Source organism: Natrix helvetica (assembly GCF_964273705.1).
Source record: "Natrix helvetica genome assembly, chromosome: 2".
NCBI classification, from domain to species: Eukaryota; Metazoa; Chordata; class Lepidosauria; order Squamata; family Natricidae; genus Natrix; species Natrix helvetica.
The window spans coordinates 106,135,700-106,154,018 of record NC_138552.1 but is presented as its reverse complement, the minus strand read 5'-3'; the positions used below and the strand labels follow the sequence as shown (position 1 = coordinate 106,154,018).

Below are 18,319 nucleotides of genomic sequence, written 5' to 3'. Positions count from 1 at the left end.
AAAATAATTGGTGGACAAGTCTGAGTAGATGCAAATTCTTAAAAACCAAAGAATAGAAAATTTCCAATCGTTTATAGTCACAGTCTTTTAAAGGGTTATCTCAGAGGCATCTGCATGCTTTGCAAATGCCTTGATAGTGCTGCAGTTCCAGCATATTCTAAAGCAAGGGTCCTCAACCCCTAATTCGTGGACCAGCACTGGGCCTCGGCATGTCAGAAACTGGGCCGCGTAAACAAGCGAAGCTCCATCTGCGGGATGCAGGCAGCAGAGGAAACCACGCCCCCTGTCCATAGAAAAATCTCTCCCCCCAGAACCATCCCTGGTGCCCAAAAGGTTGAGGGCCGCTGTTCTAAAATACCTTTTTTGAATCATTTTCAAATAATTAGCCTTACATCCAATAATAATTGGGTAGTCCTCTTCTAGATTTTAATATGACTGTCCAATTTTTATCAGCAATCTAACTTTGCAGTGAAGTCTAACTGATTAATTATGGATGCCATATAAGTCAAAACTGGAGAAGATTCTTGGATGAGATGTGAAACGTCTTCAAGGAAAAACAAAGTCCAGTTGACTTTTAAAAAGATCTTTGGGCCATCTACTGTAAGGAGGTTTCGGAAGGACGTAAATTATTGCAATACTAATTCAATGAGAGGAATGACCTAAAATATGAAAGCCTGTAAAAGCAGGGGCATTTTACAGCGATCATAGAATTTGTTGTGCTAAAGAAACCCAAGTCACTAAGTCCTCAGAAAATGTAGATGAAAATGTCCTTACTTACCGATCTACGCAGATAGTGTTCATTGTATCTAAGCGCATATACAGCATTTCTGTGGCTTGTGCAAGCTGTCATTTTTCAGTTAAGGTTTAAATTGTTTGTTATAATGTTTAATTGCAACATGGTTGAAAACAAACCATTATCATAAGGTATTAACTGTTACAAGAGACTTTTGGAGGAAAGGATACAACTTGAGGTAAAGATCCAGGTTGAAGTTTACAGAGTTCAATAAAAAGTGTTGTGTACATGATTTCTGTGTGAGGCGGAATAGGAAGCTGAAACAACTCAGCAAAAATTACCTGAGGAAAATATGAAATCAATATGATGAAGCACATTTTTAACAATAAAATTATACCATTTCTTTTTTTTTAAATTAAATTTTATTGAGTGTTTTAATCTTTAAAAACAGTAAAAAAGACACAACAAGGGAAAAAAACCACAATAAAACAAAACAAAACACGGAACATACATAACGATATAGAGTAATTTTACAGTTTTCAATATCGGCTTTCCTGCCTAGCTTTTATAATTCTCCCTTCTGCATTGCCTTCCTATTACTATAACCTTGTCCTATGATGTAACAAGCATAATATAAACACTTATAGTAATATTCATTATTTGTATCTCCATCTATTTGTATTCTCTATTTCCTGTTTTGGCTGCTGATTTCTAGCCACTTGTATATTTTATTCCATACATTATAGAAGTCCGATTCTTCTCTTTCTTTTAGTTCTATTGTCATTTTGTCCATTTCTGTACATTCAAGTATTTTCCTGATTGTAGTTTCATCTGAGGGTGTATTAATTTTTTTTCAATTTTGTGCGAGGGCAATCCTGGCTGCAGTGAGTATATGTATGATTATATATTGAGATCGTTTGTCCATTTTTTGATCCAGTAGTCCTAATAAGAATGTTTCTGGTTTGAGTTCTATTTTTTGCTCAGTAATTTCTTCTAACCACTTTCGAATTTTGCACAAGTACTTCCTTGTGATGGGGCACGTCCACCACATGTGATAAAATGTTCCAGGCTTGTGATTGCATCTCCAACAATTAGGGGATAAATTTGGGTACATTTTGGCCAATCTCGCTGGAGGCAAATGCCATCTATAAAACATTTTATAGAGATTTTCTTTGTAAGCTGCTGCCTTCGTAAATTTATAATTTCTTTCCCACAATTTATCCCACTTTTCTAACTCTATCTGGGCCAAAATTTCTTCCCCAGCTAATCATTGTCTCCTTTACCGTCTCTTCCTCCATTTTCTATTTTAAAAGAAAATTATATAATCTAGTGATCATTTTTCCTCCCGCTCCTAGTAGAAAATTATACCATTTCATTCTCAGAAAATTCCAATGTTAAAATGCCCCATTCCATTCCCACAATGGGCTTTCTAGATGAAACAGAAATGGTTTGAACTCAAGATAGGTGATTTCAAGCTCCATTCTGAGATGAGGAACTATTTGCAGACAGGAAGATCTGATAAATATAACGTTTACCTCAACAATGTGGTAATTCAGAGGGATCTTGTTGTTTCCTGGATAGCTTGTTAATTGAGCAGCACTACAGAAAAAGATAGGTGCATAATTTAGAATAAAAAAGGCAAGCAGGAAGCAAAAACGTAATTTTGGGGGCTATGTGCTGGGATCCATTCCTTCCTTTTTTCCTGCAGGAAGCAAGACTTAGAAATAGTTGCCAAAGATTCTGTCACCTTGCAGTGTCAGTCCCTCTTTGGATAGACTGATACAGAAACAGATAATGACAGCTCCAGATGCCATTAATAACCAGGGAAGGAGCTCCTTCAAAATCACTATTCACAGTTAACAAGCATGATGTAAATCTGCATTTTAAAGCATTAACATACAATTTTAAGGAACACTTCTCAATCTGGGAAAACAGATCAATATCACTTTTCTAGGCTGTTCTCCTCCCCCAAATACTCAAATTTTATATGTGATGGCCCATGGCAGTTCAATTAGACCAATTAAATTTCTATCTCTCCCTCCCTTCCTGACAACAGTGCAACACAGTCAGTTATGAATGCAGACGTCCTACCAACAATTCTGCTTTGACAAAACTGTAGCTGATTTATATGAAAATACTTTTAGGGTATTGCAAAATATTTTGAATTATAACATTTTTGCCACCGTATCCAATCTGATTGAAAATGTTGACAATGATTCACCCAAGGAGGGCATCCAATGAGGAGGCTGAATTAAATATACATGGAAGCAAAGAGCCCTACCATGTCTTTCTCTCTTTCCAAAATGATCTGATGATGCAGTGGAGGTTTTCTTCGATCACAAATCTTTCAACAGAGTGGCTCCCAGGCATGACTGGTCCCTGACAAAAAACAACAACAGAGGTTAATTTATTGGCCTGAAAATCCATCTTCATCCCAAAAAAGCACGATGCATGATCACATATTGGCATTATAACATTTTCCCAACAGTTTAGTTTGTGGGGATGTAACCTTTATAATGTACTTTTCAGCATACGGAAAGTTTAATTCTGTATGCTTAAGAGAGGGGAGAGGAGAAGAGAAAGGAGGGAATAGGAAGTGGTCAGAAACCAATGAACAATACAATTTCGAACATGATAAAACTGTCTGAAATAGAACCGGGTACAAATGATCCTATCCCTAAACGTTCTATTGCTAAAATGTTAAAATTGGAAACAGAAGATGAACTTGTTAAAAACTATATAAACTGGGTGAACAATTTTCAATATAACATACCAATTTATCAATTGGAAAATATGTGGATAAAGGGATGAAATTTACCTTATGCTCTAATCTCAAGGAGAATTACTATAAAATGATCTATAGGTGGTATTTATGCCCAGAGAAATTGTCTAAAATGTATAAATGATTCCCAAATGGCTGCTGGAAATGTAAGACTCAAATAGGAACCCTTCATTATCTTTTGTGGACTAGTAAAAGGCTAGACAATACTGAAGAGAAATTAGTAACATAATTCAAAACATTTTGAAAATTAAGGTACAATTTAGACCAGAAACTTTTTTGTTGGGATACATAGATAAAAAGTGGAAGAATCATATAGTGTTATATTGCTTTATATCAGGGTCTCCAAATTTGGCAACTTTAAGACTTGTGCACTTCAACTTCAGTATGGCTGGTTGGGGAATTCTGGGAGCTGAAGTCCACAAGTCTTAAAGTTGCTGAGTTTGGAGACTCCTGTTCTATATGATAATAGCAGCACAACTTCTATAGGCTCAGCATTGGAAAGATCCTGCAATACCCACAATAGAGAAATGGTCAATAAAGATGACCATGGCTAAGTTAGTGGCCGTCATGAGTGAAAAATCATTGAAGAAAATCATCTGTAATGGAAGCCATTTATGGACTTTTTGCAGGAGATGCAGAAAAAAACAAAATTTGACATATAAATTTGATCTGTTAAAATTTAAAAATTATTTTCTCTTTTCTTTTGGGGGGAAAATGGACATTTTTATTATCATTTTAAACTAAAAGTCGAAAGTGTTTCTATATCCTTGGAAAAAGTCAAAAAATAATTCTTTGTATATATTTGTGTCTTTTTTTTCTTTATACTTTTTCATAGTTCTATCCCTACTCTCCTTTTACTTTTGTTTTTTTTTTATTGTTAGCGTATGCTGTTTTTCATGTGTATGCTTTTTAAAAATGCAATAAAATTATTTGATAGAAAAGCCAGTGAGCTGGAAACTACTTCTATAAGCACAAGGATACTTAGTATTTTCATTTAGAGGTAGCCCTTTCCTGCTCTGAGAAACCAAATGGACAGAACCTCAAGAAGCAGTGATACGTAAAGGGAGCTATTAGAAAGACAAAGCAAACCCCGAATCATATCAACCCTGCTAAAGAATGAGAAGCAAATTCTCAACTATTTTGAGACAAAATAACAACCCAAACCAAAACCTCAGAAGGCAAAGGGATATATGATGTGGAACCCACCAAAGACGAAAACATTTCACTTCCCAACAGACAACGCATTACAAGGATGTTGCCCCACAACTTACTTCAGGATCGTCAGTGTAGTCAAACATTCGGAAGGTGACCCTTGGCATCGGGTAAACGGAATCTGCCGTGTGGGGTGGGGGCGTAAAAGGAGGCAGGTTGTGCTGCAGTGCTTCACAGAGCACGCTGTCGAACGCCAGGTATGGCCTTGGGATGTGCCTCTCTTGCCAGTGGTCCTTCTTCATTTTCTGAATCTGAGCCCAAAGGCAATCTAAGTACTGGAAGACAACATCAGATATTTTCGTATTCGGAATTCAAGGATGTTCCCAAAACCAGATCCAATTTTCTTAGGAACCATTTCAGGAGGGGAAATTCAGTATAAAGAGAAGGAGAATGCAGGGAAAGTCATTAGAAAGACTTTCTCACTAGAACAGCATCAACTTCATGTAGCCAAAACTAGAATTATGCATTTGCCCTAACATTTCTTCAGATGGACGCGAGTACAGGAATTCAAAACCCTAAACATATTCACCTCTTCTTGGGGATGTGGTTTATCAGCGGACCAAACTTGTAGCATGGGCACATGAGTCTTCTGACGCCGTCTGCCATAAAAAGAACATAATCATTTTAAGGCTACTGATAATTGGTTTGCATTTCAACTCAGAAAGACTCTGAAAGAGAGAGATAGTATGGCTCAATTGACAGGAGGCATTGGGAAAAGCATCTGGCTGTAAAAGTGTGCATAGATACTCTTTGACCTATGCCAGCAATGCAGTCTACCCATCACGTAAGCTGTAACAGTTGTGTGACTGATTTGATATTATGATCTTTTTTGTGGTGGACATTAAAAGTAGATGCTAGTTTTCAGCAAAACTGTGGTCCTATGAGTATGGGTCACTGCAAATGGCCATAAATGCAAACAAGTTGCCAGATGCCCAACATATGACCATGTGGAGTCGAGATCAAAACTTTGGAACTGGATTGTAAATTCCCCCAGAGAGACCTGTCGTAACTCTGAACAGTCGCTAAATGATCAGTAATATATTGAAGGCAATCTGTATGCATTTTCAGTTACCTGGTTCCTAACTAACGTAGGTTTTTGGGAGAGTTGGGTTTAGTTACCACGTAGAAAGACGTTTGTATAATCACAGAGCTCAAGATTTACAAAAATTCTCATGTCAGCCCTGTAATCACTTCAGATTCCTTTTTAAGCGGCAACACCTGCTTTCCAGGAATTCCCACACATTGGTTTTAGTTCTGCCTTCAGGGTCAAGGGAAAACAATTATGTTTTCTGCAGAGAACACACATTTTTCACAAATTTGGAGATTTTACCATTATTCTTCTTGAGCATCTTTCTCCATACTAAGAATGCAGAACCATTTTTAATGTGCTTTTGTTTGAAAAAGGAACAATACTAACTTGGTTTCCACTGAAAAGCCTGACGTTATTTATTACCTCTGTATTTAAAAGTCAAGAAATAGCATTCCCTGCAAATTTATGAAGTTTACAAGCTCTGTATCCATGTTCTATTAAGGCAGTGCTTCTCAAATAGTGGGGCGCGCCCCCCAGGGGGGCACGAGGCTCCGTAAAGGGGGGCTCGAAGCCAGGTGAGGATCGGAGCGGGCGCTCCGGTGCGTCTCCTCTGCCCGCTTTTGTTCCGCCCTGGCAGCAGGGATTGCCCGTCAGGATCGCTGAGCCCGCCCGCGTCTCTCTTCCCTCAGCCGCCCCTTCTCTTTCTCCTTCTTCCGACCGGATGCGTCTCTGTCTGGAGAGTTTCCAAGGCTCCGTGGTAAGAAAAGGCAAGAGTTTCCAAAGCTTAGAGCGCTCCGGTGTTTTATCCCGCTCTCCTTCCCTTTGAGCCCCGCCTCTGCGGCTCCCTCCCTCCCTAAGTCGGTGGTCATCTTAAGGACCACTTGGACAGTCTTCGCATCTGGGATGCGTGGGTCTTTCCCACTGAGACGAGCAGGTGTTGTTTCTAGAAATCACTGCGTGCAGGATATATATGTATGTGTTTGTGTGTGTATACATGCACATACAAGTGTCATTTCTTCAGTGTTATCACAGAAGTGAGTACACCTCTTAACATTTTGTAAATATTTAAGTATACTTAAATATTTACAAAATGTTAAGGGGTGTACTCACTTCTGTGATACTCTATATATAAATATATGTATGTATATGTTCCAGCTGTACTCCTTTAAATCTTTTCTGCTACAGTTAATAAAGCTATTCTTTGTTGTAAATTGATCCACATTTCTTTCTTTTTTTATTCTCTTATACGTTAATAAGGATACTGTGTTATGCAGAGGTGTACTTATAACAATTTTATAGACAAATGATACTATTTACAGTCGCGCGGTGGGCGCGAAATGTTTTCTTCTTCCTAGGGGGGGCATGACAGAAAATAATTGAGAAGCACTGTATTAAGGCATGATGATGCAAAGTTACATTTTCTCTCATTTTCTTACTTCAGATAGGTTTCAACAGTGGACAAGATCTGCTCCATTTCAGTATCCTTTTTCTCATACAGCTCCTTCCCCACCCAAGGTAAGGATGACAGAAACGCATACACGTACCAGTCACACCGCACCTGTTAGTAAAAATATGGACAAAACACCATCAGAAATCACATCTGGTTCTTGCATTAAAGGAAAATCAAGCCAAGACTTACAGGAAGCACTATTTATGACTGCAGAACTCTAACTTGATGTTATGATGACTGTTCAAGAGCAAAGCTTCAAAGGCCCAGATTCATATGTTTACAAGTCTCTGCATATGAATAGTTGATTTTGATCATTTTAAAACATCCTGCGCAAAGGTGTACGGGGGAGTACACACTGAATCAACACAAAGTAATGAAAAAAATATAGGACAAACACCCCACCCCCACCCCCATTTTTCTTATGTTATGCTGACGCAGTGTTTCTCAAACTTGGCGACTTTAAGTCCTGTGGACTTCAACTCCCAGAATTCCCCAGCCAGCTATGCTGGCTGGGGGATTCTGGGAGTTGAAGTCCACAGGACTTAAAGTCGCCAAGTTTGAGAAACACTGTGCTGACGCTTTAGTATTTACATAAGCATTTTCAAGGAGCTATTTCACATGTTGTTTCTCATTGAATTTAAGATGTACACTTACTCTCCGGGGTAAATGAAATCAGCCAGGTCCAGGCAAACATCCGTCAGGCATCAACCCAATAGATATGATTAAAACGTTTTCTACAAATCTAGATTTTAGAAACGTTTAAGGAGCCACATTGCAAATCTTTTGAACTTCAGACTTCAATTTGAGATGGGATACAATGTTAAGGACCCCGTTTCCCTGTCTAAATCATGGGCACGTACCATTTTTATTTTGTTGTACTTATGTTCCCTCTGAAGGCCACAGACAACTGTGACAACAGCACCAGAGGGCACATGGCCAAATGTTACAGCTTAATGTCGAGGCTTTTGTGGCAATAAAAAGTTGAGGAGAGGCTTTACCACATGTACAAGGACATTACAAAAAATGTCTGTGGAGATTCTCAGTCATCCAGGTCATGGTTGCCCCAAAGGTACTTTCTCCTCCCCCCCCCCAAAAAAAAGCAACTCATTTATGACTGAAGAAGCTTCTTGGATGAGAAGCGCAATACCTTCAAGGAAAAAGAAATTGAGTTGCCTTTTGAAGGGGGAAAAAAACAGATTTGGGACACATTACAAAAAAAACAAAACAATCAAGTAACAAATTTCAGCAGTTTGTTTCTCTATCTACGAAACAAATGTATTGTTGTTTACCTGAGGAACATCCTCCTCTTGCGTCATACTAACGAAATTCTCGAACATGGCTACCATTGAGGGTGCAGCTATTACGTGACAATTCACAAGATCAGAAAGAAAGCGCACCTGCAGAAAAGAGAGCATTCAGATATTTCTCAATCATGTGTTCCTTCAAAGCATGGGTCAGCAAGAGATCTCATAAGGGCAGGCAAGATCCCAGCAGAAGCTTAGACTGTATCTGCTTACTGGGATAACGGAAATCCCAGAACCAATATCCAACAAAATAGACACTTAAACCTGATTTATTATCAAAATACCAGAAGTCTAGATCAGGAGGTCACAAAAACTGGCACCATACACATTACAGATCTGCTATGAAAAAGCTATGAAAAAGAAGAGATAAGCCAGTGAAAAGGTTTGGATGGGGGTACAGTATTATATGATCATACAAAATTGCATTTTTTATCTTTACAGCCCATAAGGTAAAATGGTGAGCTCTTCAAATTGACTGAAAACCAATCTAAATATAGGTATAGGTTATCATTGTTTAATGATGGTTTACATGGCCTTGGAAAAATTGATTTGCCACTTATCGTCACGCTGATGACTGTCACACCATCCACATGGTCACGTAAAATTGGGGCACTTGACAACCAGCTCACATTTTTGTCCATGTGATCGCGAGTTGTAACCTTACCAGTCAGTTTCCGACAAGCAATATTAATTGGGAAATCTGGATTCAATTAACCACATAATTTGCATAATAAGCATGTGATTTGCTTAATAGCTATGGTAACAATGACCATAAAGTCAGATTCAGCCATGTGATGATTCTCTTAATGTCTTAATCAAACATCACAGCAAATGATTCACTTGAGAATGTGATGAGTGAAATTCAAGTCTCGATTGTGGGTATGTCGAAGATAACCTGCAAAGTCTCTAACGCAGGGATGTCAAAGTAGTGGCTCATGGGCCGGGTGCATCATGTGTAGGACACGCCCACCCCAGCTCCACAAAGGCAAACGATACATCACATGATGCGATTGAATTTGACACACATGCTCGAAGGTATGAAAACAACTTACTAAACAGACAGCTTCATTGTACAGGTTGGCTTTTAAACATTCTTTCAGTTGACGTATCATCGCTTCTACAAACTCTCCACCAAAATTGTAATTTCTGGCATTTAACAAGCCAACGAGAGTTGTGTAAATAGTCATCTTCTGTGGCAACAGACGTGCACTGATGTTTTTTTCATAAAAGAGAAAGAAAGTAGTATCAAAAAAAAAAACTCTGATCAAAGCTGTGATCTCATTACTCCTATTTATAGTTAATTCAAGCTATTTGGGATGCATACCTTTTGAGAAGAAGCAGTATACCACATTAAAAATAAAGGTACTGCTAGAGCCAATTCAGTTTTCATCCAATGTTAATACTGCAATTCCAACTGGGAAATCAAACTCAACTGTGTGTAATTATGCATAGTCCTCCATTTTGTTGATGTTGTCCCCCAATCCCAAATTTAATTTAGTTTCAGACTGAGAAGGCAATATGTCCTTGGAAAGAGGTCATTAGTTGAAAGGAGAAGATGTATGAGCAACAAATCAGACAAAAACGTAATCCTTTCTTTAAACTCTCATGAAAATTCCAGAGTAAGCTGGCACTGCAAATCGCATCTCAACGTATTGCTGCAGAAACCAATTAAGAGAATTGTATTGCTGTTACTGAGCCTGAATGATCAGCAATAGGGAACCATCCTGACGTTGCTGCTTCTCTCTGCTCTCCTTCCTAATTATCCCATATTGCTTCCAAGTTTCAAAGTTTTTTTAAACAGGATAAAAGATGTAGGCATACAATATATACAAAAAATGCTTCAGAAAGATGACAATTTTCAAAAAGAGTTATTTAAAAACCTTTACTGTAAGTAGTGTATTGTCACCTAGATCCATAAATCTTTTGCATACATACACTGTGCAAAGGAGTTTCAGTATTTTGCTTTTGTAGTTTGGTAGATCTGCCTCCAAAACTCCAGCCAAGCCTTCTATTCTACTTTCCAAAGAGAAAAGACTCTGAAAGGGAATGAAATATTTAAAAAATCATTATCAAGCGTATTATATAGAGATTTCTTTTCCCTCCGTGGACTGCAGTGAGTAAGGCAGTGATTCTGCCATGTCACTAGAAGGTTTTGGAATTCTCCTTCTCCCACATTTAAAGAGATGAAGGTTTTCTTAATAAAAGGAATGTATCAAGTTCTTGGGATGCTTCTTTTTTTAAAAAATGAAGTAGAATCTCATTAAATTTAATCTTGGAAAAACTCTGAACCTATGAAGTAGGTCTGCATGACCCCTGGGGATCATCCCATCACACCTTAAGTTTTTGAGGCTATTGCCTCAGTTGGAAAAGCTTCTTTCAAGGAGTGAATTAAAGAAAAGGAAGCATAACCCTTCAACTTGGTATATTGCCCCTTAGCAAATATGTCATTTGACCAGTGAATAAATACAAATTTGCTCATGCCTAATATAGGCAAATGTGTTCATTTCTTTCCTAGTTCAAATGCTGATGGTTAAGAGGAAATAGATGTTCTGAGATTGGTCAGACCCAAAAAGTTAGGTCCCCTCTGTTCTTATAGAAAATGGCTTCATCTTTAATATTTCTAAAGGCCGCCCCATAAAGGTGCTGGCTCTGAATGATGAGAAATAAATATTCCTTTTGTATGATAAGCTGATCAGCAATCTTTGATGAACTCAAGTTACCCTTATTCATGGTTAAAAATTATACTAGTGTAACTTGTTAAATTCTGTACATTAAAATAAAGTTCCTTTACCAAGGGAATGTAAAGATATTCATACAATTAGCACAGAGTTTAACAACAGTGATGATAAATAATAGCTGCAGTGCCATGAAATTAATACCTAATATTCATACAAGTGTAACCTTATACATTATGTATATTTCAAAAACAGCAGCAATTCCTCTGTGTATCAAAAATATGGAAATGAAATTTCGTAACTAACTGTAAGACAGTATTTTCATTTTCTTACTCTCACTAGTAAATTCTGGCAATGCTCATCATATTCTGTTTCTTTTCCTTTTTATGGGCTATTTTAAGTCACTATTTTTTCCTCTACTGAAGCAAAACTGTATAATTATTGAGATTTTACATGGATAAAGTGTATTATTAACAGAAATTCAGATATAGTGAGCATTGCCAGGACTGCAGTCCAACAAGGCTACAGAGAAATAAATATCTATATGGTTGAGAGTTTCTAATATAAAAATATTGAAAAACTCTAATCAGTCCACCAGGAACATCTGATCAACTTAGCAGGCACATACAGCGATACCTTGGTACTCAATTGCTTTGAAACTCATCAAATTTAGTACTCAATACATTTTAATGTGAAAATTTTGTCCCAGTACTCTTTGTTTGGTACTCAATGACAAACTACAATTTGTCGATGTCGGTTGCCTTGTGACTCACGTTTTTCCTCATGGGAAAAATCTGTTTGGTACTCATTGATTTTAGTACTCATCGTGCCTCCCGGAACCAATTAATGCTGAGTACTGAGGTATCACTATAATGTTTTCTTACTATTAATTAGAAAACCGAAATATCAAGTAGAGTGGAATTGGCTGCTGAAACAGAACATAATCCATCCATCCAAAACTTCAATATTTGCATTATGCTTACACAAAGAAACCACAAAAATATGAAATACATACATTTTCTCCCACTTTGCATATTAGAGATTCCAATCGTTCTGCAATAGATACTTTCCTTTTCTTGTATGGTTGTTCTATTTCAGTGAGACAAAATAGAAACACTGTTTCAGGAGCAAAAATGAGGTGCCAATAAGGTGTGAGATGCTGTCTCAATTATAGTACAGTAGTAAGATTCAAACAGCCTGTACTGATACATATTTCCACAATTTATTCCAGTATAATGACATATTATATGATGGTACATTGAAATGATCCCATTGTTTACCTAGAAAAACCAATTTCGTTGCATTTAAGTACAATGACAATAAAGTTTATACTTATACCTAAAAAAGATTTTTTTATTCACAGTTCAGTTCCAGTTTTTGTCCTTTTGAATTATTATTTGGAATACAATTACAATAATTTGTTAATTAATAACAGAAATATGTTTTTTCCTCCTCTTCCATCTTTTTATCTTTTTTTTACACTACCTGAAAACAAGAACCACTTGTTCCTTTATTTCTTTTAACTGCCCTATATGCTGCACTAGAATCCTTTCAAATGAAGAGGTAAGAAATAAGTACTATTGTTGTTGTTGTTGTTGTTGTTGTTATTTTATGTAAAATGCAATGGCAGAAGGCAGAAGGGTGCCCACCATGATGTCCCCTTCTAATTCTATGTATTCTGTATTTTTGAAGGGGGAATGAAATCCTGGAGTGGGAAAACAAAAAGCCACATTTTACAAATGAGCAATTCACAGGAAAGGATTCCCAAAAGCCCAAAAGGAATCCCAAGCCAAGCTAAAAAAAATTAAAATGTAAATCCAAAGTAAAAAGCTACACATGTTGTGCTAGTCATATAAACTAACACACTCCAAAGAAAACGGGGATTCCAGAGAGGGAAAATTGGGTGGCCAGGGGAGGGGGGGGGGGGAATTAAGCAAGGAAATACAAACTAAGGAACCATTCACACTTACTCATCGTTTGGTTTAATGCTAGGAGAAAAGGAGCTCAAACCCAACCAAGCTAAGGTGAAAATAGAAGATCTAAACCTATATAACACATTTTAAAGTCATCTGTTTACAAGAAAGCATCAGGAAATATGCAAACCTTCACATGACTTTTCAAGGTCCAGTAGCTAAGTAGGGCATGTACAATTTTAATCAATCTAGTCATTTGGAAATGAAAACATTAGCTGCCAAGATCCCTTAGTCTTCCACGCTGTATCAGTGTAACGTCTGTGGACGCCCATGGATTCTATCCACATTTCATTTACAGTCTAACAGTGCCAATTGTTTTTTCTTCCATCCAATTGTGTATGATTCCCAAAGATTGCCTAGCCCTAGACTAATCTCTGCAGTTTTCTTCGCAAGATATTTTTTTCCAGAATGGTTTGCCAGTGCTTCCCAAGCTCACCCAGATGATTTTATATCTAAGGCAGGACTACAAAAAGTCCTTCCTTAGGTATAATGGCTAATGAGCCTTCCAGTTACATTTGTAATCCGAGGATTCCTAGGAGTGAATCGCATAACTTGACCGCGATTACTTTGCTTCGCCCATGCATTTGCTAATCAAACGCCCTAGTCGTTAAGTGCCCATGAGATATTTCCAGGTGGAGAAGGCCATAGGGGCCTAGGGACAGAACAGGCCACCTGCTTCAGAACACCCAAGGCCTCCCCCGACCCACTGAGATACCTCATGCTCCCTCCCCTGGGGTCCCCACAATCGCTCCCCCCTACTGTCCTGCTGTGCCAGGTCACTTACCTTGTGAAGATCTGTCTTCTCTCAGTCTCTCTCTCGCGGTTTCCTTGCCTGCTTGCAGTCTCGGCACAAAGAGCGCTTGCAACAAGATTTTGGGACAGTGAAATCGCCTTGCTTCAAGCATCCCACTGTCTTGTAAACGCTCTTCGCGCTGAGACTAGAACAGTGTGAAAGGCATTTGCAAGGCGATTGGAGGCTTGAAGCAAGGCGATTTCGCTGCCCCAAAGTCTTGTCAGCTTGCAAGTGCTCTTCGGCCAGCACTGGTACAGGCCTCAGTTTGCAGAGAACAGAGGTCTAAATTACTGTGGTGTGAGATCACGTGACATTAGTAGCGTGATATTTAAGCCTGTTTTCTGGGAATGCCAAGAAGCAGGCAAAGAAACCTATGGCTCGCTAGATGATCAGGTGGGGGGGGGGAATAGGTAGAACGAATGTTGCAGCGCCTCTGCTGTCATTCGTGTGAACGACGGCCGTAGTGCTGCAATATTCATAACTTCAGGACTGGATCATAAGTGCCTGGGAGGGGCTCTAGGTCATAACTTTGAACGGCTGCTAAGTGAGCTGCCATAACTCGGAGATTACCTGTACTGTATAATTCATAGTTTTCCAGTTTCTAACCACAATACTAAATTGGCTCTAATATTAATAATTTAATATGTTGTTATAAAACATTATTTTTTTATTTAAAAAGAATAAGGGAAACACAATAACTTTCTTACAGCCACATATAATTTTGAATAAATAAGGAATTGCTGATTATAAGTGTCCTACATTTGCAGAACTCTTGAGCAGCACAGTCCAGAAAATGATCTTGTCTTTACTAAGGCTAACAAAGCACTTTCAGATACCTCTTCAGAAGGAAATTTTACAGTAGGTTGGGTACTGGGAAAGCTCACATATTCAACGCTATCACTATTCCTCCAAAGAGCATATGATTTATATTTGTTAAACTGATTGTTAAAATCATTACAATAGACTCAAGAATCTCTCAAACAGAATGCTCATCTCTTTGCAACAGAGCAAGCATTCACACACAATAGACAAATCTCTCTACTGTTATAAAAGGGAAACAACATTTTTTATGCACAGATTTATAAACTTCTTATAGTTCTGTCTCTTGGTTGAACAGAATGAATAGAGGAAAAGGCTTGTTGGCACAAGGGCTATAGCTTAAATTTCTCAAAAAGCAACAAAGATATTTTCTCTTCATTTTGACAACGTCTCCATAGTTTGAAAAAGTTGGGATAATTTACTGTCTGGCTCTATGGTCAGAAGCTAGGTTTCTTGGTTATCTCATTATTTATAAGTAATATGCCCACATTATATACTATGAATATCTAGCTACATGTTATACTGTATATTATGCATTTCCTCCCTATAAAAGGAGGTACCTTACTTTTGGCCAAATAAAGTTGAACAGTATTAGTTTATCCATGAGATGACCTGAAGGTATCTATATAAAAGTCGGCTCTGTTTATAGAAGCTGCTGCTTTTATATGGCTGGTTAAGTGGGAGAAGACTTGACCAAACTTGTGATTTTGCCAACCTTTTTTGCAATTATTTGCAAGTACACAACGGCCTCCCTGGATCTCAACCATAAAATGGAATGGGAAATCAAACTCTTTCGCTCAGCTCATTTGTTTTGAAAAATCAGCTATGCCACCCACCAGAGCTACCCAGAGGGAACTGAACAAACAAAAAAGTCCTTCAATTCATTTCCATATCAGGTTGTATGTGCGTGTGTGGGAGAAGGGAATGCTAACAATTGAAGACAGGTAGCACAAAGCACCAACACACAATTGCAAAAAGGGCAAACAACAAATTATGGCTGTACTCAGTTTAGATATAATCCTAAAATGTGCTCAGAAATGGAAGTGTATGTTCTGCTCTTCATAACTAATGACAGAAAATCAAGTGTAATCATGATCCAAGTGCCGGGAAGAACCCACTGTATGAAATATGGCCTCTGAATGCCATGAAATGCTAAAGGTTATTCCTTTCTTTGATTCCCAAGCCTAGAAAGACTGTCTAAGATGTGGACAGTTAGACCTGTGATACTAACATACTTATTGTTAGAACAATATATAATTGTGTACATCCACCAAAGGGGCATATCATTTGGGAGAGAAAGTTATATATAGTTGATTAGAAAATTGTGCAATAAAATTTTATTTCTCTTAAGCAATTTTTCTCTCCAGTTCAATTTTTTCAAGAATATCACATTACTAATCCCAGGCTCAAAAGTCTGCAATAATAACAACCAATCTAAACATCTGGCTGACTGTGCGACCAACCATCATAACTGCTATACAACAACCCAGATGTAACAATTGTTGATAAGACAAAAAAGTCCGGGTAGTAACAATAGGAACATTGGATGCAATTTTAAAATATCAGGAGCACCAGTTGAAAACCATCAATATTGACAAAATCACCATCAGTCAATTACAAAAAGCAGTTTTACATGGAATAGCTTATGTCCTGCGATGATACCTTTAATATAATAAAACAAACGGGAAGACTCAGTAAGAGGACAAAAATGGCAAATCCAATCTAAGCATCTTTCTGACTATGTGACTAACCATAATTGTTTTTGTTCCTAATCTCAAATGGAAACCTGCAATGGATTCTCTACTCTGGAACACTGACATCTATTTGCACATATAAACATTACAGAAAACTGAAACTGGAATGTTGCAAGGTAGAAGTTTCAGATCGCAGAAATAAAGAAGGCCTCTAAGCCATTCAGAGAAAAGACTTCCATATCCACCCAGGACGCTGCCCCCTGGTTTTATTCTGGCATTCATCTCTGTCTCTGATGTTACGGAATTAGTCTGAATACAAATATTGTCAAAGGCCTAATCTGTCTATTTTTTTAAACGGCATAAAAACAGAACCCTGGGTGAAAATAATCTCCTTCTCTTCAGGACAGATAATCTTCAATTTACAACCGTTCTTTTAGTGACTGTTTGAAGTTACAACAGCACTGAAAAAACTGACTTATGACCGTTTTTCACACTTACAACCTTTGCAGAATCCCCATGGTCACAGGATCAAAATCTAGATGCTTGGGAACTGGCTCATATTTGTGACGGCTGCAGTGTCCCAAAGTCATGTGATAGGTCCCCTTTTTGCAACTTACTGCCAGGCAAAGTCAACGGGGAAGCCAAATTCACTTAACAACCGCGTTACTAACTTAACAACTGCAGGCACACCAGGCAAGAAAGGTCATGAAATGAGGGCAAAACTCACTTAACACATGTCTCGTTTAGCAATTTCGGAATTCTGGTAGTTTAGTCGAGGACCGCCTGGAAACGTAACCACATAAGGAGCCTAAACAGAACAGGTGATTTTTGCCCATGGCAAAATCTTGCACACACTGAAAACTCCCGACTGAAGAGCGCTGGGACATCTCCACTTCAGAGCTCAGACACAGCGAGCAGAGCGGGTGTCCCCGTCCCCCGTCCCCCCAATTCGACTTGGCCGATCCAAGCACAGAAGATCAAGTGGCCCAACCGCAACTTCGGCTGCTTTCTGAGTCTTTCAAACGGCCTGGAGGGAGACGAGGGGATGCCACCATGGTTTACCGCGCTTCCTTCCCAGAAGCGCCTCCGGAGAGCGCCCAGGTGTTCCGGAGCAGCAACGGCGAGGCATTGGCCTCGCAGGGATTTCGCCCTCCGCTTCCCTTCCCTGCCGCTCACCGTCATTCTCGTCCCTGTGCCGCCTGCGTGACATGGCTCGACCCTCCCTACGGCTCGGCGGACGACCTTAGGACGCTCTCGAGGGGGCCGGGGGCGGAAAGGATGAGAGCAGCAACCGACACTCGGGAGCGTTCGCCGGAAGTCGCCGTCGCCGCGCAAACGCCCCCACGAGGAAGACAGCGAGCGAGCGAGCCACTGAGCGCGAAGCTCCGCTTCTCTCCGCCCTTGGTTGCTTCCGGCCAGCCGGCAGGGTCTTCCGGTGGCGTGGGGGGGGAGGAACCAGCGAGGAGTTCTAGAGTGAGACGAAATACGAAAGAAACTGTTCCGGGTCAGGTCAAGGCTAAGGGACGGTCTACCACTTGAGAGACTTCCTGAGAAACGCAAACACACAAATGTCTATGGACATTTGTCTGTCATTCAAGTCATGGTTGTCCCAAAGGTGCTTTTTCAAGGGGCAACTGGACTTTCTTTGTTTAGCTTTGAAGACATTTCGCTTCTCACCTTGGATGAGAACGTCTTCAAGGAAAATCAAGAAAGTCCAGTTGCCTCTTGAAAAAGCACCTTTGGGGGAAACAAAAAACCACACACACACACACACACACACTTCCGTAATATGCAGTGAATGTTTGCTGTTGTGCTTTTTTAGGGGAAAAGAAACAAAACTCCCCTGATAATGTA

At 39.0% G+C, this 18,319-nt stretch overlaps 1 protein-coding gene across 1 annotated transcript in view; it reads right to left on the bottom strand.

Annotated features, from left to right (window-relative positions):
• NCBP1 (nuclear cap binding protein subunit 1) overlaps nt 1–17,914 on the bottom strand; it is a 28,469-nt gene extending 10,555 nt beyond the window's left edge. Inside the window, exons 1-12 of the mRNA XM_081941685.1 lie at nt 17,642–17,914; nt 12,202–12,275; nt 10,447–10,547; nt 9,564–9,720; nt 8,497–8,604; nt 7,194–7,315; nt 5,257–5,326; nt 4,787–5,002; nt 3,015–3,112; nt 2,269–2,332; nt 964–1,074; nt 779–843 (exon numbers count right to left, since the gene is read on the bottom strand). Of these exons, the coding sequence (XP_081797811.1) occupies nt 779–843; nt 964–1,074; nt 2,269–2,332; nt 3,015–3,112; nt 4,787–5,002; nt 5,257–5,326; nt 7,194–7,315; nt 8,497–8,604; nt 9,564–9,720; nt 10,447–10,547; nt 12,202–12,275; nt 17,642–17,675 (1,220 nt within the window). The 5' untranslated portion in view covers nt 17,676–17,914. The remainder of the gene's footprint in view (nt 1–778; nt 844–963; nt 1,075–2,268; nt 2,333–3,014; nt 3,113–4,786; nt 5,003–5,256; nt 5,327–7,193; nt 7,316–8,496; nt 8,605–9,563; nt 9,721–10,446; nt 10,548–12,201; nt 12,276–17,641) is intronic.
• Between the last annotated feature and the right edge of the window lie 405 nt (nt 17,915–18,319).